Genomic DNA, 25,698 nt, shown 5'->3' on the forward strand with positions numbered 1-25,698 from the left:
CTGTGCAGCGAGGAAGGACGGGGAAATAAGTGTCTGTTCCCGGGGTTACTTCCCCCCTCTCGACAGTAAAGCAAAGCAAAGCGAGCGCTGCCGCCTGCCGCCCCGGGCCCCTGTGTCCCCCTCCCGCCTTGGTCCGAGGGGAGTGGAGCCTTTGGAGTCGGCCGCAGAAAGATTCACGGTTTGGAGGAGGGGCCCATGAGGCAGAGGGGCTTCCCGCGACTCACTCGAATTCTTTTTTTAATTTAAAACCCTGTGTTTCAGGGACCGTCCGGCACGTGCTCTGGCACCGCTGGCGTTTAACTGGGCGGCCGGCAGTGACACGCCTAGGAAAGCTCAGCTGCCCCGTGCTGGAAGCGGCTGGGGAGCGCGGGAACCGGCGCCGGGACGGGGACGGGGACGGGACCGGAGCCGCCGCTCCCCGCCGCGGAGCCGGGGCGGAGGCGGGCGGAGGGCGAGGTGCGCAGCGCCCCCTGCCGGCGCTGCCGCCCAGCTCCGGTGCTGGGGGGGGGATTGGCGGCTCCCCCGGCGCGCGGGCGTGACGTCAGCGGGCCGCCACCCGTCGCGGCGCCGCCGCCATGGGGAAGAGCCGGTCGCGGGCGGCGAAGGGGGCCAGCGTCTTCCGCATCGCCCGCAGCGGCGCCGTCAAGGCCAAGGCCAAGGGGAAGGCGCGGCCCGTCACCTCCGGGCTGAAGCAGGTGGGTGAGTGGCGCCGGGGGCCGCCGGGCGGGAGGAGGGAGGCTTGCCCGGGGAGCGGCGTGGCAGCTTCCCACCGGCGGGCCTCCGTCCTGCCGCGGCGCCCGTAGGCCTCGGCCGGGCCGGTGCGGCCTTTCCTCCGCTTAGGCCTCTTCTGCGGGGCGGAGGAAGCGCTGACTGAATAGAGCTGTTTTATGGACGGTACTCTTCTGGGTACGAAATTGCAAAATACACCATTTCCACCTGAAAATTTGGGTTTGTATGTTGATGTCATCATCTTCAAAAAGAAGCACAAAAAGTTTATTTGATGAATCTCCTGCAAGCGTCCGCAATGTAAGACTGTAAGCTCTTCTGTTTGAGGGGAGTCATTTAGAAAGTACCTGATAGCACCTCAGAATGTCCTGGGGAACGTGGTGCTAAAGACATCGGTTGTTTAATGAGCTTACATTTACGAGGCTACTGGGAGGAAGACTTCTGTCAGCAGTAGTGCTTGCAGCGTCACTGATGGTGTAATTCAGGGTATGGTTTAACAAAATGGCTTGATCCAAACCACCAGGCATAGATACTGCAAGGGGAAGTCCTGCTCCTTTCTATCATGTTCCTGATCCCGGCCCCCTTCCCAGGCTCCGGGCTCTGTTCCCACAGCTCGCCTTGATGCTGGCTCGGGAACTCATCGCATACGAAATGATTCAACTTGCTAAATCAGCAGCAAAAGCAATTAAAAATGTATTTTGCATTTTTCTCTGCTGGGTGGATGAGTTGAACAAACTTAATTATGAACGAGTGCAAAGAGAAACATTTTTTGGGGGAAGAACCAGAAAGGATGGAGCCTTTTCTGATCCAGAAGCTGTTTATTTGTCTCAGCTGTCAAGTAAAACCGTGTCAGTGAGATGCAGTGAACAGATCTAGAGCACACACTGCCATATGTTTTACTCTCAATTCCTCTTTTCCCACTTCTGACACCTTAGATGGGCTGGGATGCTCCACAGACCCTTCTGTGAGCTGATTTAACACACGAAAGCAATGAAAAAGTAAACAAGCAAAAATAATATTCTGTCATTTCCGTGTTCGCAGAGCACCACAGCCCAGAGAGGGGAGACAGTGGGCTGTGTGGTTGGGAGCGATGCAGGAGAAGAGGGATGGGGGTGATGTAAGCCAGAGTTTTCCTTTTGGTAGCAGCAAGTCATTACATGGTATCTTCTTCTCAGCCCCTGCCTCCAGCCTGACCTGTGTGATCTGCTGAGAGTTCAGCTGGTCCTCTGATAATAAAGGCAGAAAGTTAGTGCCTTATTGTTCCCATTAGATGTAGTTGCAGTCTGCTGGGCAAACAAAGTTAAATAGCAGCTCTAAAAACAGGCCCTTGCAGATTTTCTCCTGGAAGCTAAAGCCACTTGACCAGTTAATCTGGTAGACAGACAGGAACGTAACAAACTTTGGAAATAAACAGGGAGCCCCAAAACAACTTTGTATTGCTGGTGTCACATCTCCACTTAGTCTAGAGGGTTCTGTATAATAAAGGGAGAAACAGGTTTAAAAACATATTCATGAAAAGTCAGTAGCTTATTAGGAGTAAAATTTTATTCTGTGTGTTTGAAGCTGTATTCTTTAATTCATTAAGCCTTTGGGGTTTTACGTATCATTAAACAGTATAGGAAAATGCTCAGAAAAAATTGTTAGAATAGGTTTATTCTTTAATAGATAAAAGCCCATTATAACTATTCAAACAACTTTTGATATAGATACACATGCTAGCTACAGAGCCTCTTTCTGCAGAGGAGTCATAGAATCATAGAATGGTTTGGGTTGGAAGGGACCTTAAAGATCACCTGGTTCCAGCCCCCCTGCCATGGGCAGGGACACCTTCCACTGGATCAGGTTGCTCAAAGCCCCATCCAGCCTGGCCTTGAACACTGCCAGGGATGGGGCATCCACAGCTTCAAGGAGGAGATCTTAAAGGCGCAGGAGCAGGGCGTCCCCATGTGCCGCAAGTCGAGCAGGCGGGGGAGAAGACCGGCCTGGCTGGACAGAGAGCTTTGGCTGGAACTCAGAAAAAAAAGGAGAGCCTACTACCTTTGGAAGAAGGGGCAGGTGATTCAGGGGGACTACAAGGATGTTGTGAGGATATCTTCTCAATCAGAAAGGCGAAGGCGCAGCTGGAACTTAAACTGGCCACCGCCGTTAAAGACAACAAAAAAAGTTTTTATAAATATGTTAGTGGCAAAAGGAGGGCCAGGGAGAATCTCCCTCCTTTGTTGCATGCGGAGGGAAACATTGCCACAAAGGATGAGGAGAAGGCTGATGTACTTAATGCCTTCTTTGCCTCAGTCTTTAATAGTCAGACTGGTCATCCTCGGGGCTTTCAGGCCCCTGAGCTGGGAGATGGAGACAGGATGCAGAACCAAGCCCCAGTTGTCGAAGAGGTGGCAGTCACTGACCTGCTCCTCCACCTGGAAGCTCACAAGTCCATGGGGCCAGATGGGATCCACCCGAGAATAATGAGGGAGCTGGCAGAGGAGCTGGCCAAGCCACTCTCCATTATTTATCAGCAGTCCTGGTCAACCGGGGAGGTCCTGGATGACTGGAAACTAGCAAACGTGACGCCCCTCTACAAGAAGGGTCGGAAGGAGGATCCAGGGAACTACAGGCCTGTCAGCCTGACCTCGGTGCCGGGGAAGGTCATGGAGCAAATCATCTTGAGTGCCATTATGCAGCAAGTGCGGGACAACTGAGGGATCAGGCTCAGCCAGCATGGGTTTATGAAAGGGAGGTCCTGCTTCACTAACCTGGTCTCCTTCTATGACAAGGTGACCCCCTTAGTGGATGAGGGGAAGGCTGTGGATGTTGTCTACTTGGACTTTAGTAAGGCCTTTGACACTGTCTCCCACAGCATTCTCCTGGAGAAGCTGGCTGCTTACGGCTTAGATGGGTGCACTCTGCGCTGAGTTAAAAACTGGCTGGACGGCCGAGCCCAGAGAGTGGTGGTGAATGGAGTCAAATCCAGTTGGCGGCCGGTCATGAGTGGTGTTCCCCAGGGCTCAGTACTGGGGCCGGTCCTGTTCAATATCTTCATTGATGATCTGGACGAGGGGATCAAGCGCACCCTCAGTAAGTTTGCAGATGACACCAACTTGGGTGGAAGTGTTGATCTGCTGGAGGGTAGGAAGGCCCTACAGAGGGACCTGGACAGGCTGGACCCATGGGCCGGGGCCAACTGCATGAGGTTCAACAAGGCTCAGTGCCAGGTCCTGCACTTTGGTCACAACCCCATGCAACGCTACAGGCTGGGGGAGGAGTGGCTGGAGAGCTGCCTGGCGGAAAAGGACCCGGAGGTGTTGGTTGACAGCCGCCTGAACATGAGCCAGCAGTGTGCTCAGGTGGCCAAGAGGGCCAGTGGCATCCTGGCTTGTATCAGGAACAGTGTGGCCAGCAGGACCAGGGAAGTGATTGTCCCCCTGTACTCGGCACTGGTGAGGCCGCACCTCGAGTACTGTGTTCAGTTTTGGGCCCCTCACTACAAGAAGGACATCGAGGTGCTGGAGCGTGCCCAGAGGAGGGCAACGAAGCTGGTGAAGGGTCTGGAGCACAAGTCTTATGAGGAGCGGCTGAGGGAGCTGGGGTTGTTTAGCCTGGAGAAGAGGAGGCTGAGGGGAGACCTTATTGCTCTCTACAACTACCTGAAAGGAGGTTGTAGCGAGGTGGGGGTTGGTCCCTTCTCTCAAGTAACAAGTGATAGAACGAGAGGAAACGGCCTCAAGCTGCGCCAGGGGAGGTTTAAGTTGGATATTAGGAAAAACTTCTTCACCGAGAGGGTGGTCAAGCATCAGAACAGGCTGCCCAGGGAAGTGGTTGAGTCTCCATCCCTGGAGGTATTTAAAGAACGGATAGATGTGGTGCTTGAAGACATGGTATAGATGAACTTGGCAGTGATAGGTTGACAGTTGGACTTGATGATCTTAAGGGTCTTTTCCAACCTTGACGATTCTATGATTCTATGATTCTCTGGGCAACCTGTTCCAGTGCCTCACCACCCTCATAGTGAAGAATTTCTTCCTTGTATCTAATCTAAATCTACCCTCTTTCAGTTTAAAGCCATTACTCCTTGTCCTATCACTACATGCCCTTGTAAAAAGTCCATTTCCAGCTTTCTTGTAGGCCCCCTTCAGGTACTGGAAGGCCCCTAGAAGGTCTCCCCGGAGTCCTGCCAGCGTAGCTGAGGATATCAGATATTAAAACTGACTGGATCCTTTCAGCACTCCTGTGAAGCTAAACTCTAACAAGCCCCAATGGGAAACCTAAGCTCTTTGTAAATTGCATTACCCACAGTCCCATCCGCTCTGATTAGAGCTAGGAGCTGAGTCCATGTTTCTCAAGTTACCATCCAGGTTATTATGAATTAAACTGCTAATCTGAATAGGCTTGTTTTATCAGCCTCTTGCCACTGCTTTCTTACTACTGGTTCTCTTGGTCACTCACTTAGAATAAATGGAATTATTGTTAATGTGCACATGCTCTGAAATTATGGAAGCTTTGAAAGCAAAATGAATACGTGTAACAGTTCACGGTTTGCTTCTGCCTATGTAAATTGCTGAGAGGTGAATTACAGGGGTAGCCTTTGGAACAGCAGTAGGTATCCTGAAATTTGGGGTTGCCTGAAGAAGTATGAGCGTGCTTCTGGAACATTTGCAATGTAATAGGCCATTATCTGGCTACTATCCTGTTCCAAACTTGGTGCTTCAGAAGCAACAGGTGCTAGGGCTGAGATCAGCTGAATTTTAATTTGCTGCAGTGGTGAAAGAGTTGATGGCCCGGTACATCCACCCTGCTCCTCTACGACAGATTATTGTCCCCCAGAGCACAGCACACGTCCAGATCTTAGCTCTTCCCCTTCAAAAGCAGGCATCTTTGCTGAAATAACTTACGAAGGCAGACTTGGGCTAATAAGCGAGGCCAAGGTGTCCAGGGACCAGATAGATACACATCCTGGTCTGCTACAGCCATAGAAGTTTCTTTAAATACCATAGCAAAATCTGACAAACGTTGTTGGCCAGACATACAGTATGAACAAGTAGGAATGCAAGGTGTGATGCTGAAAGGCAAACTACTGGAAGAAATTCAGAATGGTAAGATCATTTACAAATGAAGGAAGGAGCCCTTCCTGGAATTCCACTCCAGCTAAGAGACGCTGAGGGTGGCATAGCAGGGCCTGTCCACAGCCTGGCTTTTGTTTTCTCTGTATTGTTTCTGGATCACTATGGGCGCCCTTTCCAGTAGAACAAGTTTATCTGCTTTCATAATTTTCAATTTATTAGTAGTACATGACTAGATGATATAACTAAGTAACAGATAAAACTCAAGTTTAAAAACATACCTCCTAAAAAGCAATTTTGGAAGATATGCGTGTAACACTGGCTGTATAACAGTTGTACAAAAATGGTGCAATTTCACATGCCAATGGAATTTCAGTTCAAAATACCAATGTGTGTATTTTTTTTTCCCTCACAGATAAACATTAGAAATGCTGAGAAAGTTAATACAATAAATAAAGCATTTGCTGAAGTTCAGAAAGAAGTACAGCAGCTATCAAAAGGCACTGCAGCAGAACCTCAGAAGAGTCATCAGGTAATTTCCCTTTGTAAAAATCTGAGGAGGTAAATGAAAGGAAAATGCATGTTCAAAGCATTATATTCTGGCTCTAAGACTGCAGGCAATTCATGCAGTTGCTTTAAAGCTATAAACCCAGCTTTATTAATTTCAGTTGTGTGGTAATGTTGAAATCTGGTTAGCATATTCAAGTGCTATATAACTACTAAAGTCAAGAGAGAAGAGGGTGGGCAGCCAAGCCAGAGCATGCTTCCAAAACATATTTTTCAATTATGTTCTAGCTGGTTTTTAATTCATTTTTTTAAAGTTAATTCCAGCTCCCACCCCTTGATTTGAGACTTATGCTTCAACACAAATAGACACAGAAAGTAAGGATGAACCTTGCTGTTTCCAACTTGAAGCACCTGACAGTGCTTTGAACCAAATAGCTCTGCCTCTTTCTGTTCCTGATTCCTAAGCCTTCATATTCCCTCATCAGAAGTACCAACACCTGAAACAGCAATTTCAGTACTAGAGCTCTTGCCTATACCACTTGGGGTTCAAGACAGCATTTCACTCATCTTCGTCTACTCTATTAAACAGGGCTACATGCAGTCTTGAGCAAGAAATAATTCACAGAATTTAATTGCAGACAAGTTCCTCCATATAAACTCTTTTTATGCTGAGTCTTCCCGATGTCATGGGCACAGTCTGGGGGAGAGAGAAAGCCGTAGGCCAGAACGAAGTACAGATGAATCCATCCTGGCTGTTGGGGGAAGTAGAGGGAGTTGGGAGAAGTGGACACAAGTTGAGTTTTATTTACTGTGCCTGGGGTGATCAAGTTTCTGTATGGCTGGGAGCGACAGAACGAGTGTCAAATATCTTAGGAGAGGCTGAGGGAAAAATTAAATGTAGGTGACAGTGCCGCCAGCATGGGATGAGGCCAAACAAGGGTTTCAAGGCAGCTGGTGCCAGTGTCCCGATCTCTCCTGGCTGCCTGCAGTAGCAAACCAGCAATTTGGTCTGTATCACTGCTCACGTGCTGATAGCGCTGTACATGATGCAATGCTGAATTTAATCACTCAGGCTGTAATAGTATTTTCTCCAAAGCTGGAAAATTATGTTGTTGAGAGCATTTCCTGAGCCTATTTTCATTTGGCCGTGTATGTTACGTTACTGGCATGATGCTTTGTCTTTCTTCTGCAGCATAAAGTATTGGCTGCTTATCTGTCAAGTGTAGTGAATCCTGTAATCCCCCAAATTAGCCTAAATTAGGTATATAAAGACAAACTAATCTTCTAGGCAACAGGTATTTATTAGTTTTTTTTTAAGCAGAGTAAAAAGATAGTACCTTCTACTTTCAACTGTAACTCATTTTTTTTCAGGTTTCCACACATCTGGAAGAGGAACCAGCAAACGTGGATGCTGCCACAAGCCTATTATCTCAGTTGTAATGCATAACGGACAATGAAGGGATTGCAAGAAATGAAGGTCAAAAATACAGATGGCTTTGTTTGTACAATTTTATTAAAAAAATCTTGTTAATATACAAGTATTGGCACACTTTAATACAAACTACAAACAGACCTTTCCTATTACCTAGGAAAGTGGAATGTCAGAAGTCAGTGTGAGAAACTTAAAGTGCTAAAACAGAAGGCACTTCACAAAATTGGTTCACTGAAACAATTTAGCATAACTCAAGTTGATATCCTTCACTTTTCAGCTTGGCAGTGAAAGCTTCAAAATTGATTGAAATGTTAAAAAAAATATAGAAAGCTTCTTGGCAGTAAAGCTTCAAAGAAAATGCTGTTAACTGTGAGCAAGAAGCCTAATCATTTTCAAAAAAATGATCAAAAGGCTATAAAGCATTTTCACTTTTCTTACTAAAGAAAACTCCAAATAATTGGATTACACAGAGGACACTCAGGTGAAAAAACGTGCCAGAAATTTTGATAAAAGCCCTTTTTTTCTGGTTGTTGAATTTGTTTTGTGAAGTAGTTAAAGGAAGCAAAAGGAAATATACTCCCAGAGTCAGTGAACTAAGAAGTTATACATTCATTATTCAAATACTTAGGTTATGAAGAAGTCTAGAATGTTATAGTTAGAGGTAGATAAGTAGTCTGGTTGACACAATATCTAATAATTTAGTATCTGCACATCAAAGAGATCACAGACTCCTTCATTATCATCCAGGTTAAAGTTGTAGTCATCTCCGGGAGTAGGAGAGAGTCGTAAGAGAGGAAAAACTGTAAAGCAGGAATAGTTTAGTTTAAATTAAAACACTTACGGAATATCAGCCCTATCTCATAATTCAGTATGTTTGTCATCACCAGTATCAGGGTTAGTCTTAATAATTAAAATAGTCTTGATAATCTGACAAGCATGCTAGGATACATACTGTGAATACCTGTATTGCCTTCAAACTAAGGCAGTAAGTGACATGTCTACATTTTTTGCTTAGTATTTTAAGTGAATTTGCTGGAATGGAGTGATAACTGTGGAATATGGGCTTAATTTCTCCTTCTGCAGCAAAGGAGCTCCTGAGCAGCTTTTGAAATTTTCATCAGAAAGCCGTCATTTATATCTGTAGTCCTCCATCTTGTTACAGCATTGCATATATCAGCCTTCAAATATTAATCATTTTAAGAAAGGAAGTTACCATTATCCCTATTTTACAGATGAAAAAGGGAGGCTAGCAGTTTCTGTGCACTGCATTTCAAGCATGGACTTGAAGCTGTCTTTGGGGAGGGAACGCAAGAAGAGAAGCCTCAGCCCTCATGCTGCACCTCAGGAACACTAACCTAGTGCAGATGAGCTGGGCGTGCTCTACCTGCTCTAGAAGTGGAGACTATTTCCATTTTAGCCATGTGTTGGCACATTCACATAATCCCATCTTGCCCCTCGGATCTTATAATTACATGGTTCTTTCTGCATAAGCCCTGGGGTTGTCTGCTTGAAGGGCAGATATTAGCAGAGGCTGCTACAGCAGCATATTTACAGGGCAAGAGGAACAATGCCAGCTGAGTTCACCTCCTTGCCTGGCACCTTAGTGAGACAGAGCAGAGAGGCAGGGAGCACGTGAGCTTACTAGGGTTCAGTTCTGCCCTCATATGGCCACTGAGGTGCAAGAGCAGAAACGGGTGACGTTTGTCTGTTCTGTTCGTGTACCACAGCTGGCCATGTATCAGTCTGCATGCAGGCATGTAAATATGTTCTGAAATGTTTACTCAAAGCTCCTGCAGGAAGCCTGAGGCACAACAGAATTAAACCAGATTTTTTTTTTTTTTAAGGCAGCTCTCTAGTCATCAGCCTGTTCTTTCTTTGCTCCTGAATTAAGGACTGGTGGGTTACTCATGCATGTAAGTGCTTGCGGGATTAAGGCTTTCGTATTTTGATTGTTAAATGAAATTGTTGCGGGGAATGGAAAGGGGAGCAAAGACAAGAATGACAAAGATAGAGGAGAAAGGGGAAAAGAAGTAGTTCCATACTGACTCTTGGCATCAGATTTAACAGACGCCTACCAAGAGTGCTGTTCACACAAAACCCATGCTGCTACTTGTGATTATTAGAAAAGTAAAGATGCCAAATACTTACCATCAGAAGACATGAGTTCATCAATAATATCCCCACTGATATTTCCTGTGAAAGACAGGAGCACGTGTTTATGGAAGTCAACACATATTCTCTGCATTAAAACACTGAATTGCAAAGTACGGTATGGCTCATGCAGTGTAGGAGCTGTGGAGATAGCATGTATATGTAAAATACATTCATCTTTGTATCCCTCAGTTTTTCCTGATAGATTTCTCCCACTGATCCCTTATAACGCTAGAGCCATGTACAATACGAAGCTTATTTGGTAGCAGAGAAAGGTATTTTGCTCAAAATGAGTTTGCTACTCAGAGCTGGCTCGGTGGCTTCATTAGGAGATGAACAAAGGCCTGTCATTTCCTCTGTGGGAAAAGTGCTCATCTTTCCCTCTGTGTAATTCATCGGTAGCATGGTCACAAAGAAGGGCTCAGGAAACTAATAAAAACATTTAAAAAGTAACTACTTCTTCCTACCTGCAGGCTCCTCCATCTTTGCTATGTCGAATGAGTTTGGCTTGAGAATACAGTTAACATCCAGGGGCAGCAAGCCTTGGTAGTCATTTGAGCTAGCTGTCGCTTGGGCGACATCTCCTGAAAGGCTGGGGTACAACACCGACTCTGGAAGGCTGGAGTAAGGAGCTGCTGGGGTTGTACTGTTCTGCTGCACGCTGCTGTCTACAAAGGCAGAAAGGCATGTTACAAGGTCTGTTATGGTAAAAGGCAACAAAAAACGCCTGCACACAGCTTTGTCTTTTGAGGAGAACATGGCCAATGTCTGGGATGAGGTGAGAGGAGTCTCATCCTTCCAAAGTCACGGGCACAATGGAATCGGGACCCCTCAGAAACACGGTCTGTAACACTGACAGCATTTTCTTAAGTCTTTTCATATTACCCTACTATTATTATGAAAAAAAATACCTGATATTGAGGCAGTCTCTCACTGTGGCTATGTGGAAGAAGGTAAGTGACCTTGTGGCACAAAAGCTGGAACTGGTGCCTGTATTATCTGTCTCATTAAAAGGTACGTGTTCAAATCACATACTCCATCAGAGGTTGGCAATTTCATTTCATATTGTGTTCTGGAGAAGCACCTCAGAATAATTAACAGGACCACATCCAAAACCTGTTCGGTATAAGATGATAAGCTACTAGGGGAGAATCTCTTTCACCAGACAGAAGACGAAGAGGCTTCTCTGTAACCTCCTGAGAGCTGTTAGTAAGCCCTCAGGGTAGTTTCTTAACAGACAGCCGCTATGCTATGCTATGCAAATTCTTGATCTTTCCTTTATCTACCACCTTTTCTAATGGTTTCTTCCTTCCCTCCAGTCCCCTTCCTCCCCCACCCATCTGAGGTAGGAAAAACCCTGGACCCACCTGATGGCCTGTCAGCAACTGATGTTTGTGGTAACTCTTGTCCTTCGTTAAGACCTTGTTGTTCTGGTGGATTCTGAGGAGCTGCAGCAGGTTTAAGGGGAGTTACTGGAGCTGCAGGTTGAGATGGGGGCTGTGCAAGGTCATCGGGCGGAGGAACTGGAAACACCATGGGCTTGGAGGAGCTTGATTCTTTATTTATAAGCAGCACATGGATAGGTCCTGAACTACTTTTAAGATTGATCTGGTATTTCTTCTGTCCGTTCTGTCCCTGTAGAGGTGGTGTATTAAGAAAGTTACTGTTCCTTGAGAACTTGGAACTTTACAAAATGTAACAGTAACCGCATAGAGTTATGTCCCACAGAAAGTAATTAAGATGTTTGAACAGAATTCTCAAACTGATGCAGAAGATAAATACAGTGCTCTTCTAGTTAGATCACTAGGAAGAGCTGAGAATTGGCACAAACTTATCAAATCATACTCAGGAAAAAAAAATTTAAAACTAATACATGTGATCTAATTAACAAAACAAAACATTACAAACCTGTAATGTATTTACCTGACCAGAACACAGTTACAGAAGACACAAATATACAATTCTTCAAAGTGCTCAACTAAATCTTGAATTCAAGTTACATGAGACTTAGAGCAGGACTACATCGTATTAATAACAGCAATGATAAATAATGATTTCTGTACATTTAAATCTCTTCCTTTCAAACGGAGCTTCAGAATGATCCTAGTTGGGACCAGGCATCCTAAAACAGCTGAATATCTCACCCAGACTGAGTGAACACAGGATCATGAGTCAGTAGAAACAATTTCTTAGCCGGTTTGCCAGGCCTTCTTTTGGCAAGCTATTTAAGCAATACAGCTAGGACTAGCTTCCTTGAACACAGTCTCAATGAGACCGCTGACTGCGGAGCGGCTAATTCAGCAAATAGGTTTTCAGCAAGTATGTTCTACAAAAAATGAGGATGCGAAAAGTGGGAAAGGAGCCTCGGGAGAGGGGAACCAAAACAAAAACATGCAATTTGAAGTTGGTGATGAAGACTAAGATCAGCTGTTTTAGTCCTCGACAAAAAGCCAAAACCCCCCCAGCATCACAGCTGCTAACTTTGCTCCCCCAGAGAACCTTACCATTGCCTGAACTGTTTTCAGCAGAGATGGACAAAGATAGTATCACTGCGATCGGCTTCATGGTTCTAGCTTTGGATGCTCTTATGATATTAGTCTGTGCTTAGCCTCACTAAAAATAGCTTGTGAAACTTCTCAGGTGAATTTCACCCTTCTACAAGCATAGTGGCTATCATGCTTCACACAATGCTCTCTCCCAACTATGTAAACCCTATTTAAAACAGAGCACTGCAACAAAAAAAAATTAAAGATGGAGAGAGGTAAGTAATTTGGCCTCCTACTTTAATCCTGCCTGTTTAAGCCTTCTGGCTAAAGCAAGACGGCAGTCTATGTTTCTCTACCCAGTCTAGCACCATGTTACTAAACATAAACTAAGTCTAAACTAGTCCTACAACTAAATCTAAAAGGCTTTTTTCATAAAAGATCTGATTTAGCAATATAATAAATTTGACACAAAAGTTGCTGCTAACAAGTTCTCAAGGGAATTCATGACAATTACGCTTAATTTGGGAAGTTGCAACATTTAAAAGCAAGAGATAAGAAGAGAGGGCAGAGAAACCCACTATTATATCTTTTTTTTTAATAGAAGACAGTCTATCCAGGTATCCAAATACATTTTTTTCTCACCCATCCCCTCCATTCTCAACTGACAGCATCTCAATTTTAAAAATTTTTTCCCCTCTCACATGTAGTTAGACAGAAATCCTCCACTCTAAGGTAGCTCTTCTTTTCCACTGTCCCTCTAGAACACTTAGGTAAACAAGAAACCAGTACATACCATTTCGGGTATAGGTACTTCTAACTGTGTACCACAAGGTGCTTGAATTGCTAGAAGTGTGTCTCCTGGTTAAATAGCAATTTTTAAGAAAGTGTTAAGTGTGCATATTTTTCTTAAGTCTTGCATGGTATCCACTCAAATGAGATAAAGTAATTCTCTAAGGCCACTTAAAAATACTGTGTAATTCTAGCATAAATAAACTTGTGGCGGGACTTGCATAGTCCCTCTAAGATCCAAGTATATCGCATAATATAAATCACAGAATTCCAATACTTAGACCATAGTTGCAAGAACCTTTTCTCATAGCAATGCAATATTTAGCACTTCCTTTACTTGTTTGTTACTGTCCCCAGATCTCCTAGTTGCATACATAATGTGAGGTGAAAGCATTTGTTTAACTAGTTTCTTTTTCAGCTAAAACAGCTCTCTGGTCCAGCTCACTTTATGGCTTTGAAAAATGGTAGTACAGAGAGATTTAACAGGAGAAGGAAGAAAAGGTCTTCATGATCATCTTCGGGGCCAGCACTTCCCAGTGTCCATCACAGCTTCTGCAGCACATACAACTGGGATGTAACAGCCGACTATCAAACTCGCCTGTGGCTTATTATGTGCACCAAAATGTACTGGTTAAAGTCAGGAGATCACGATTACCTCAACAGCACTGGCACAACCTGCCTTACACTGCAGGTCACTCACCTACCTGCACATCATTTCCCCTTTGTCCATAGCTTGGAAAAATGCTTTTCTTTCTCTACCTCCTAAGAGACACCTACATGAAGCACTATGTGACTGGCATACTAGGTGCCTCCACATTTTGCCATGACTAACTCTTTTTAGTAACAGCTCATTTTTGCTAAACTCTGCAGTTGTTGTCTAATCTTGCACTTCTATTCAAAAACACACACAACCTTGCCTGTGGCAAAGAAGAGATGGTTTTGAGCCTAGCCAGAGGCTGAACACCAATCTTCCCTTGGGTGCCCCAGGATGAGGAAAGGATATCAAGGGAAGTAACTAACTTCTGCAGCAATTCTTGGCAATTTCTTCAAACCTCCTGTACAGAAGGAATCCTTTTGATTCAGTACCGATGCCCTATCTTTGAACTTCAGCTGGCCCCATTTATATAGCATCAGCAGGAGCTCCCTCTGGCTGCAGCTGCCACCAGAAAATTTTATGGAATTTGGACCTGATGGGTCCTTCTGGTGGGTTGGACCAACATGCCCTGTCCCTGGTTCTGTTAACAGCCTGAGGCAAGCTGCTGCAAACTATGAATACAGAAAGAGACAGCCAAAAACAGCTGAGCTTCCGTTCCATACTATCTGCGACTACAACTAGAAAATGCCAGAACTTGCTAGTCATGAATGTTATGAGAGACATCACTAGTAGTAACTGATCACTGCTGAATACTGCTAAATTCAAAATACTTACAGGGGAAAAGCAGGTTAGTTTTAGGAGGAAGATCAGGAAATCCCTCACTTTAAGAAATAAAGCCTAGCAGCAACTTACCATTGAAGCAGTTGCAGATATCTTCGTGGGTGACATACGAAAATGTAGTTTATGTCAAGGAACATTTTTCTTAAAGCAACATGAAACTGGTATTTCTTGCCCTTTACAAGAAGTTTGTCCAAACTGAGCCTAAACTATAAACTTACTGCTGTTACTCAGAGGTGTAATCAAGGCATGGTTTTTGGCTTTCAGAATGGTTAGTTAAAAATAGCAGAGTTCTGTCTAAAAAAGTTGCGTAGCTTGAATGAGATTCTCCTAAAAAAGGAGAACATGTAAAATCTTGTTTTGAAGAATACCATTTACCTCACTAACCTGACACTACAGAATTCAAGTATATATCACAACTTCCCAGAATCGCAGGAAAATACTGCCAGAGGGGACTTGAGAGTTCATCTGCCATCCCATTCCCCTGCCTCAAGGTAGGATCAACTGTGGAGACATTCCAGACAGACGTTTGCCTCCCCTCTTCTGTAAAACCTCCAGTGATGGATATTCCACCACCTCCCTGGGGAGTCAGTTCCAGTGCTAGCTCTCCCAAAGGAAAGTTTCTCCTAACATCTAACTTCAATCTCCTTTCTACAAAATCCATTTTACAGGAACAGTTTCTGTAGAGCAACTGCAAGCAATTTTTACGTACTTATCACTGGTACTACAGATAAGAAGGGCACTTTTCTGCTCCAAATCTCAGGTGTCTATTTTGTTCAGTATCTTGCAAGACAGCTAAACACATGGTTACAAGCAATGTAGCTGGAACTCTCTGCTCATGGGGTATTTACACACAGGATATTTTTCCAGTTCCAAACCCAACAGGTTTCAGGACTTTGTCAACTCAACTTATCTTTGGGTGATAGCTTAATCTTGTCAAGAGAAGGAAGCAACACAAAAAAAGATTCATGTAAAGCACTGCTAAGAAAGTATAAATTCAAGTGCTGGAAAGCAATACAATTCATTTAAAATAAGATGTCAGGATTATACACTGGACTTAAAAATTACTGCCATATATATATGTATGTGCTAAATTATTTTCAGGTTACCAATCATACAGTCACAAAGGTTAAAAAGTCGTGTAAATAAGATGTCTATTTTCTTTCTTTTTGAACAAAAACCAGAAAAAATATTTGCCTTTCCTTGCTTCTGGATAAAATGGATTACATTATGCTTTACCCATTACCTACACTTCAGCTGTTGGTTTAATGCTAGTTCTAAGATGCACACAACTCATTTAAAAGGATATTGGTGGTTTGTAGAATCATCCATGACATTCTTGATACTTTGCTGAAGCCACAGTTTCTGCTGATCCAATTCTTTTTCTTTTAGCTCTAGATCTTCAATTTCAGCTTCCAGATACCTCAGCCTGTCTATGACTTCTTTTGTATTGCAGCCAGCACCTACTCCTCTTAAAAAGGCATAAGGGATCATGAAACCACAAGAAGTGAAAATCTGAAGCAAACACGCAAAGATAATTTCTTAAGGCTACTTTCAACATTTTGAAAATCTACTAATATTCAATATGAAGGAAATGAGTGTTTACCCTCCCAGCAGTGTTTTAACAGAAAAATGAAAATTCTTAACTTCAAATAAAATTGAAGATTCCGCTTTACCTATTTTCTTTTGGAATGTAGCTTTTTCTGCATTGGAGCTGGTTTGCAGGCCCTTTCTCCTTCCCCTCTAACTCTTAGCTTGAGCTTTCACCTTCAGTCACCCAAGAGAAAATAGGCATGGACTACAGGCAGGTAGGTAGGTGGAGACACTGTGTCCCAATACGCTTCCCAGATTCATCTAGAGTAAATTTTTCAACTACAAGTGCTAGTTATAAAGTAGCCGTACAAGTTTTCTGACTTTCTCTCCTGTATACTTTAAACTTGATTTTATGTATCAGAAACCCAAGTTAAAGGGAAGACAAATAAAGTTTGTTTACAACTTTACTGTGATTCTAGAATGTCATATTGCTCATTGATGAGCGTAACATTAATTTTACGGTGTCATATCTAGTCAGAAGTGGTGGAAAGAGGCCATTTTTGTTGCTCTAGAGCACGTGAAAATTTGCAGAACTGACACTGCTTACTTCCACTGAATGCTGTTTTTTGACTTCTTCTCAATTAGATCAATCCCCTCCAAGACGTTGGTGATATCATAGATCCTTCTCTTCTGCCTCACAGCAAGGGTATCAGCAGCCTGTCAGGAGAAGAACAAAGAGTATCAGCAACTTGCATGCTGAGGGCAAAAGACAGCTAAGCCATTCCCTTGGAAAAATGCCAATAATGTCATTCTGAAGGGAGAAGGTTCAGCTCTTCAAGAGCCAGATGCTCAATCACCAATTCAAAAGCTCAGTACCTGCATGTAGTGCTACAAAGCATGCTGAGAGGAGTCACCTCTTTGGAGGCCAGCAGGCCTACCCTCATCAGAAAGGAGAGTTCACGTGTGTTGCAAAGACCGTGTTCAGTATTTGGAGCATGTGCTATTCATCTGCACGGAGGAGCTTGCAATGCTCTTTTTGGAAGGTGGGAAAAAGTAGGGAAGGCAGACAGGAACACCCTGCAGCGGAACAAGCCTCTGAAGCCAACGATGTCTTAAGTTTATCATCCCTCCCACTGACACTCGAGGTACTGCAGTCTTTGTTTGGATTAGACCGTGCCTGGATACGAAACGACAGGGCTGTAATTTCACAAAGTGGCTGAAGGAGAGCTGCAATACTTCAAGCCAGCATCGTCCTCTAACGTTTCACTGCACGAATCCACCTCACGGTGTACCTGGGCTCGCTCAATCTGTCACACTGAGTACCAAGAGCTGTTTCACAGCCACCAGGACCCTGGTATAGCTCATAGGGATGCTCACCACTGTCACACTATCACTTTTACATTACAGCTAGCTAGGCCGTGTGTCTGCATGTTGTCCCAGCTCGTCACTCAAAGCGAAGCAGAGTGTCAGGCAGAGCAAACAGTCTGCTTCATGCCGTAATTCTCTCCATGGTGACTTTTATGTACCTGATGCAAAGACTTAAGACAAAATAAGCAAACTTGAGCTAGTCATGCCTTCCACACCCTCATCTCTTTCATCCTGTGAAGTGGCTCAAGTTCAAAGAATATTAGCCAAAAGGAGAGAAAGCAAAGAGGAGTCTGACTCTGTAACTACACAGGACACTCAGTACAATGATTACGTGGGATTATACGTATTAAACGGATTAAAAGAAAAAAAGAAGAAAAATAAAGAGAAGGATAGCTGGCAAAGACTTCTGCATCCCAAATTTGAACTAAAGCAGAAAGCCAACTAATTTCCACCATAAGCACATAGTGATTTCTTTCAGTTTGTCCAACAATCTATTAAATTAATGCTTTTAGTGAAGTAGCCTATATGAAGAGCACAACCTGAGACAACCACAAATAGGAAGGAAAACCAAATCTTTTTTAGAGCAAAGTCCACGTAACTCCTTTTACAGTATTTTCTGAACCATAAACAAACTCTCTAATCTTCCAAAGAAATGACACTTTCCTGTTAAAAAGTTAATTACTAAGACTTAGTAGTCCAATTCATACTAGTCAATATTTTGCTAGTGAAGTAAAATTAAAGGAAAAAATGAAAGAACGAAGATGAAAAAAACCTACTTATAGCCATGAAATGTAAACACTGCTCTTTCTCCTTGACAGTGACGTACCTACTAAACAGTGCTTCTATTGATACTGTTATCACCATTTATCTTTTTCATGGTCTTCTGTAGCAGTCTGTTAAATTCTTTTCCTATCTAACAAAACAAAATACATACAAATACATACAAAGCGCACACTTCAGTTCCCTCCAAGGAAACAGACTCTTCAATCACTTGTATCAGCAGGTATGCACCTGCTATCTTAACCTGCTATTTTTGCTGCATGCATACACACTGCTTACAACGATCGCAAGAGAAGCCTTCAAAATGTAGGAAGTGACAAAATTGATGCCACCTGCGCAACATTCAGTCAACACCCTGTGTATCTCTCAGTCTTCAGAGGCACAATTTCTACAAGCTCTCTACATTATTCAGTGCAAGGAATGGACAGCACACACTTAATCAGCTGCTATTCTGATTAATTACTTTCTGCTTTTTTCCCATTGCTCAGCACATGGACCTAGGACTTAGTCTACCACTCATGGTTTGAATAATGAAGAAACTGCTCTGGAGACAGATTTCACGACCTCGTGAGATTTTCCAAAATGCCCATCTGTACAATATATAAATGCTTTCCTAATCTTAATGTATTTCCAAAACAAAGCTTAAGACTAAAAAAAAATTCACTAATTTTGAGTGCCCAACTTCAGATGTTTCAAAGTTGGACTGGTCTCAGTAGTCTACATTCTATTGCATTTCCTATGCCCAAAGCAGAGCTCCCATTAACACCAGCAGTGGAGATTCACTACTGCTGCAAAATGGGCTCCAGAACCCCAGGCTAGGGACTGAGAAAATGAAGGACACAGTTACATATGTATTTGGCTTGATTAGCACTGCATATAATTCAATCACAGCTACAAAGTCCAACTACTTACAACAAGAATTCCAACAATGAAATCAAACTGGGGCCAGTTGGGAAAGTTTAATCCAGACATTCACTAACTTTCTGGTGCTGGTCTTACAAGCTAATTATCTTCTCAAAATTTTATGGGGTGTTTCACAGATATTTTAAAAACCAATTGAGAAGTTCCACACCAACACTTGAGCAGTTACCAGCATAACACCTTCTGGTAGGCACATGGCTCAGAAATTAAGTTCAGGCATTCAGTTCCTCCACACAAACCATGCACTAATGACTTCAATAATTAAAAGAGCCTCCGGAGACTTTTAAACAGATCTCCTGCTGTCAAAAACACTTCAAAAACTCATCGTTTCTCAGCCTATGTCAAATGGTTGAAGCAGATCCAAGCAGCATAAGAAAGGGACACCTACCACAATGGCCCTGTTAAGATGGTTGGATGTAGCTTCCACATTCCTTCCTCTGAATCATTTGTATTTGGAGTTCCTTTATAAAATCTTTTTAATGTAAAGCTGCTTCACTCTAGTCATTCCTTCTAGTATCTCCTCGCACTTGAATATGTATGTACCCAAGACAAGCACTATATGAGTGTCCCATAGACAGGTTCTGAACTGGAAGAAAAACATCTAAGTGCAGTGCTTCAGGTCTGTGTGCATTCAGGTTATGCAACTTCTGGAATACAGAAAACATGCTGTTCAGCAGAGTTTCAGTTGCAGGCATGCACACACACACAAAACCCTACCCAGAAATAAAAACAACCAGAAAAAGGATAATCAAGAGTTTGCGTGCACTCTCACACAACTTCTCAGCTCCCTGGGAGCTGACAAAAGGCAGCGGGAATTATCAGCTGCACATTTGCTGCAGTAGCACTGAAGAGCAGAGGAATTCACTAGAGCACCAAGGCAGAGTCATTACTGAGAAGCTTAACAAAGCAGAAGGGCTAGCGATGCCTGCTTGCTCTCCATGTGTCAAGGGAGAGAGGTCCTGCATCTTCCAGCCTGCCTCCCTAGCAGATGACAAATTCTTCTCCCCAAGAGGACTGTCAACAGTTTGGTGGGAGTTTTAAACTGAACGGCGTGTTTGGCAACCTGTACATAAAAGTACTGAACATCGCTGCATGCATAAAGGTTAAGGGAATGTAAAATTTAGTAGATAGGCTTTTTCTTCTTCTGTGGAATAGGGCAAGTATAAGGCAGTTGTTATTTGCTCCTGATCAATACTACTACTAAAAGTAGTAGCAAACAAGTAGATTTTAGAGTACTTGATGTTTTGCACTGATGATCAGAAACACTAGTTAGCCTTGAGTATAGCAGGGACAGCATTCTGCTATAAATCAAGCCCATTTAAGAAATCAAGGCAAAAGCAATTGTATGCTACAGAAGAGAAAGAATACACGGTGTTTTGGGAGTCATTTCAGGACGCTGACCCCTTATTCACTCATCTTGTTCTTTTTCTCTCTTCCCTGCAATTCATGGGTTGCTGCATATAGGAATTTTGTTTTCTTTCCCTTCCATCTCATTCCTTAATGTTTTAAGCTTATTTCCATAACTAGATTTGTTTATACAGGGTTATTCAGGGACAGTTATACAATTATTGGAGAATAGCTGTTTGATTTTTAAGTAAGCGCTGTGGAATTCCAATTCCAAGTAAAGAAAATCCTCACTTCCACTCCCACGAGTTGTCAGATGTTAGCAAAGAAGCGTCCAGTGCTAAAACATTTCCAAAACCAGTTCAGCATACAGAACTCACAGGGCTCCCTGCTGCTAAAGCGAGGGACAGCGCCCACACATAGGGCGATGCATCACCACTGCTTCATGATGGGTCAGCACACGTCCCAAAGCATCCTCTTACAGACCACTTCACTGTAATTATAGATGTATCAAAAAATCACCAGGAAACGTCCTATAGAACAGCTTTTCACTCTCAATTGCTAAATCACAAAGCCAGAAGTACACTTAATGTTTCCAAATTGTATTTTCTTCATAGCACACTGCTGGTTTTGCTACAGAAATACTGATCAGCAGCACGACATCAGATGGTCAATACCTGCCAGTAGGGAGACATCTGAAGATGTTCACTGCATGAATCATTTTTTGGAACGCTCTGTTCTGTTTCAAGACCACCCTGGTTCTTCAGTTCCCTGAGCACACCAACATAACGCACATGCTGGTTTTCATTTTTCCTTAGATATGTAGCTTATTTATGAGAAATACCAGTTACAGAAATGTATGTTCTGACTCACTGTTTATGAAAGTACCAACGATTTACTCACTTCGGTTAGTATTTACTTCCAACAAACGGTATCCTGTAATTCAGAAACCAATCTCCAATAAAGGTCTTGAGCAGAAATGTCTATGACTTGTTGCAATGCCCGCATACTCTTCCCTGGCTATCAACCCTTCCATTCCCTCTAGGTGGATACCTTCCTCACAAACGGGAATGAGAAATGTCGTCATCCCATCCCTCTACACAACCCAACTTTATTGTTTAAATCCATCCTCTTTGGCTCTTTAAGCTAAGCTTTTTGGCCTGATGTCTTACAAATCGAGTATGTTTTGCTTCTCAAACTGACCTCGAACACCTCACAGCACATGACAGATAATAAAGTAAGCTGCACGACAATCCCTGAGATGGGGACAGCTTAGTTCCATTTTACTAAAGAAAGAGGCAGTTAAATACTAAGAAGTTAATCAACGTGTCCAGACCACAGCATAACTAAAGGAGGAATATAAAACCTATCAGTGTCCCTCCCAGTCCACCCTGAAGTTCCACTAGCCACAGCAACACCACTGAAGTGCTTGCTCTCTGAACAGGGATGCACTACAAAGCTCTGAGAACACCATTTACCTCCTGGAGCCCACGAAGAATAATCAACAAATAAGGTCAGTTTTCCAGAAAGGACCTCAAGTAACCAAAGCGCCAAGCCAGCCTCTTACTGCACTTTGCTTAACTCAGCAGCAGTTCGCTAGGGACCTTAACCAGCCCGGCAAAATACACTCTTGCCTCGATGCACTGCGCACCCCGACAGCCAAGCAGAGCCCCAGCCCCTCGCCAGCACGCTCCAGGGAACCGGCAGCAGGACCTGGCGCAAGGTGGGCTCGTCCCAGGGCCGCGCCGGGGAAGCCCTCCCGCTGCCGCGCCCGACGCCTTCACGCCTCAGAGGCGGCAGCCGGCGGAAGCGGGCGAAGAGGATTTGCCACCAACCCTGACAATTAAGCATCTGTTATATATATTAAAGAAGTCCTACGGAGGCGACGGTCTGTTTTTCAACAGTGCTTTCCCTTTGCTAAAAGGGCATCGAGGGGGCCGGGAGAGAAACAGTTTTAAGTAACAGCCCGTACACTGAGTCAGTGCACAGAGCAACGCAGGAGAGTAAAAAATAAACAGAAAAACCCCAGTGAGCTTCATTTTACGCCTGGTAACCAAGTCAACCTCTTAAGAAAAGAGTCGTAACGCGTATTTTAGCCGGCCGCGGCGGCTGTCAGCCATCACCGGGCAGCCGCAGCCCGTCAGCGGCCGCCGGGCACCCCCCGCCGCCCGGGGAGCGAGGGAGGGGGGGAGCGGGCGGCCCGGGCCGGCCCCCGCGCTGCGCCGCCCTCCCGGCATCGCGGCGGGGCTGGGCGCGCCGGGCAGGCCCGGCGGTGCCGCGGGCGCCGTCCCCCCGCCGCGGTCGGGCCGCCGCCATGGCGCCGCCGCCCCGCCCCGCCCTCGCACCGCTTTGAGGTCCAGCACGCCGTCCTTGGCCTCCTGCAGCAGCGAGACGAACTTGGTGGTCAGCAGCCCCAGGCTCTTCTCGTGGCGGCTGCTGCCGCCGCCGCCGCCCGCCGCCTCGGCCGCCGCGGCCATGCCGCCAGCGGGGCCGCCCCGCCGCGCCACGTGTCGCGACCGCTGCAACGGCCCGAGCCCGGAACGCAGCCCCGGCCCGAGGGCTGCGGCGGGAGGGGCGGCGCCGCAGGAAGTGACGCCGCCGCCGTTGCCTGGACACCGGCATGTTTCGGCCGCGGGGGGCGAGGGGCTGCCCGCGGGGAGGGGGCCGCGCCCGCCCCTCGGGGCTGCGGCCGCCGGGCAGGGCCCGTCCCCCCGGGGAGGCCGGCGCTCCTCTGCCCCGCCGCCTGCAGCCGGGAGCGGGACGGGCAGCCCCGCGGCGTGCGGGAGAAGAATTGCGCTGGGCTGACGCGGGCCGGGCCGGGCTTTCGCTCGGGCTTCCCCGGGGCGGGTGGCGCAGGCCAGGAGCCCGCCTCAGGAGGGGGGGACGGGTGCCTGATCTGCCCCCGCCAGCCTGCCTGTCCCCGACACGATAGCTCCTCATCACTCGTGTCACCGCTTGCATTTGATATAAAACTACTTACATTAGCTATAAACTATGTTCTCCCGTCTCCTGAGGCCAGACACCGGGCGTGCTGATGGTCCGGCGAGAGGCGCTGAGAATTTCGGATGCTTACCCAGTCCCTTGCACTGGTGTCCCAATATACGGGGCCTTAACCTTCATTCGGGTACGCCTCTTTCCTTCAGCTGCCCTTGGATAAAAGTAGAGAGGCTTTAAAGCCCAAATAGCATAAGAATTGAAGAGATGGACTTCAAGAAAGAAACACTGTTGGGAAAAGACCCTCAGACACCCCACCACCCGAGGCAGTGGAGCACATCATGAAGGGACATTACGCTGAATGTGCCATGCCACACGGGAGCTGTACCGCCATAGGTAACAGCATGTTCAGGGCAACATATGTACGTATAGGAGCAAGCAGGTATGCGCTCTCTCTGGACCTTGAATCACATTCTTCCTGGTCTCAGGTAACATAGGAATTTCCTAACTGATTAAACATTTGATAATGATTTAAATAAATCCATTATCTTGCCTGGAAATGAAAACAAAGCAAAATCTAGTAATGGAATCGTTTTTAAATTGTCATGATTAATGCAGGAGAACATGCCTTGCATCTGACAAGGTCAGCGTTCACAGTTTGTTGAGATTTTTATTTTATGTATTCAGTTATCTTATACCTTTCAGTAATCTCAGGCTGAAATTTATCCTTGTGAATAGGTAAATTTGGCACAGCTTTCACCTACACCATCTTTTTATAATTTTATCATTTTGAGGCCTTTTCCCAAGGTAGAAATCATTTAAATATCTATTAAAATGTTCTGAGGAAGCCATGCAAGCATAAAGAGGGAAACAATGCCAAAGGTAGAATCAGCCACATGAAAAACAAACAATCCAAATACTACTAACGTGTGCATGTATCCAAGTACTGTAGTATGAGATTTCTGAGCCAAGAGCAAGGAACAAAAAGAATTTATGTTAAAACGAGGAACAACTCTCTTTGACGAAATCAGAAAATAGTTTCAGAATGAAAATTTTGGAGAAAAAACTCTGAGCTGATATTAATAAATTGAATCAGGGTAAGAGTAAGTTCTTTTACTTTCCTGGTGCACTCCAGGTCCCAAGGTGTAGCTTGGTCAAATAATAAGCAAAGAAAAAAGAAGTGCCCAAGGAAACACTTGATAAACGTGACAGAAAAGCACTTTGAAATGCTGCAAACTTTCTGCATGAGTGACATCCATGTAAATGCTATTTACCAGCTTTACAGGTGACTATTTCCTTCTGAAGAAGGAGTGTGTAGAGCACAAGGTAAGAATGAGAAGCCATTTTCTTCTGCATTTAGGTGACTGATATATTTGTATCACAGAATCAAGAGACTAGGATGCCAGTAGGCCAATAAGTTAGGCTAATTTAAAACTTCATCACAAAATTTGCTAGACTGGTATTCATTAATCCACTTGTGCCAAGTTCGTTCTTACACCTTGCTAACCATCAGCACTATGTATTAATTTCTACACATTATCAACGGTTAGCATGGATTCAAAGCAGTCAGTCCTTAACAGCTATGTCCCACCTTAGCTGGGAGTACACACGCAGTACCGCAGGGCGGATGCCTCCTCGTCAGTGCTGACGGCTCCGGTCCTCGGTGCTCTCTGCGGCCAGGTGCAGGAACTCTGGATGCAGGGAGACAGAGCTGAAGCAGGTGTCTTCTTTCTGCCCCCTCTCCCAGATTTTGGATCTTACCCTTTTATAAGACAGTGCAATCTCTAGACCATTCCCAGCCCTCCACCTCCACCCTTGGACAATGTTACTGTGCAAAGCACGGTGGGAGTGTTGTTTTCCCAGGCCACTCCAGGTGCCTTATTCAGTTGTCGGGCTGTTTTTTTATTTTGCTTTGCTGCTGCTTCCTTTCTGAAAGCAAAAGCAGTCTGGTCCCAGCTCTCAAGGTCGTGCTTTTTCAAAGACCAGTCACTGACCATCAGTGAGTTGTTTTTGGTGCTGTGGCCTGTGCTTCCAACTTGCGCCCGCGCTTTCAAGGCCTTTGTTACATCCCACAGTTAAACCGCACCTTGTAATCAAGCTCTGGTCACACAGCAAGTTCTCATAACAAGTTGACAAGCCCAACAGGCTTTGCACAGTTAGCCAAAGGCCAGGAGCCTTTTACCAGCACCAGGACTTTTACAGGGCTGCTGGGCGCAGAAATACACATACAGTTATACCACA

The 25,698-nt window shown here is 44.9% G+C and overlaps 2 protein-coding genes across 7 annotated transcripts; one reads left to right on the top strand and one right to left on the bottom strand.

Moving 5' to 3' along the window:
* The first annotated feature begins 36 nt into the window (after positions 1-36).
* RBIS (ribosomal biogenesis factor) lies at positions 37-18,327 on the top strand. 2 transcript variants are annotated; one of them, XM_087750658.1, is made up of 5 exons: positions 37-178; positions 262-695; positions 6,196-6,312; positions 7,659-7,764; positions 16,756-18,327. In XM_087750658.1, exons 2-4 carry the CDS (start codon positions 576-578, stop codon positions 7,725-7,727), a joined length of 306 nt encoding a protein of 101 aa, XP_087606784.1. In that variant the 5' UTR covers positions 37-178; positions 262-575; the 3' UTR covers positions 7,728-7,764; positions 16,756-18,327. The 2 variants fall into 2 exon arrangements, with proteins under 2 accessions (XP_087606784.1, XP_087606777.1); XM_087750651.1 differs by lacking the exon at positions 16,756-18,327 and having other exon boundaries at positions 7,659-7,825.
* E2F5 (E2F transcription factor 5) lies at positions 7,833-25,236 on the bottom strand. 5 transcript variants are annotated; one of them, XM_087750585.1, is made up of 11 exons: positions 25,219-25,236; positions 25,049-25,148; positions 23,504-23,666; positions 16,718-16,827; positions 15,885-16,048; positions 14,653-14,694; positions 13,150-13,214; positions 11,238-11,505; positions 10,338-10,538; positions 9,868-9,912; positions 7,833-8,519 (listed from the first exon to the last, which is right to left on the bottom strand). In XM_087750585.1, the coding sequence occupies exons 5-11, from the start codon at positions 15,907-15,909 to the stop codon at positions 8,410-8,412; spliced, it is 756 nt and encodes a 251-aa protein (XP_087606711.1). In that variant the 5' UTR covers positions 15,910-16,048; positions 16,718-16,827; positions 23,504-23,666; positions 25,049-25,148; positions 25,219-25,236; the 3' UTR covers positions 7,833-8,409. The 5 variants fall into 5 exon arrangements, with proteins under 5 accessions (XP_087606711.1, XP_087606721.1, XP_087606731.1 ...); XM_087750595.1 differs by lacking the exon at positions 25,219-25,236 and having other exon boundaries at positions 23,597-23,666; positions 25,049-25,205; XM_087750605.1 differs by lacking the exon at positions 25,219-25,236 and having other exon boundaries at positions 23,597-23,671; positions 25,049-25,203.
* Positions 25,237-25,698: the final 462 nt, after the last annotated feature.

Source organism: Nipponia nippon, unplaced genomic scaffold, assembly GCF_047370975.1.
Source record: "Nipponia nippon isolate SJK-2023a ecotype South Korea unplaced genomic scaffold, ASM4737097v1 scaffold_1, whole genome shotgun sequence".
NCBI classification, from domain to species: Eukaryota; Metazoa; Chordata; class Aves; order Pelecaniformes; family Threskiornithidae; genus Nipponia; species Nipponia nippon.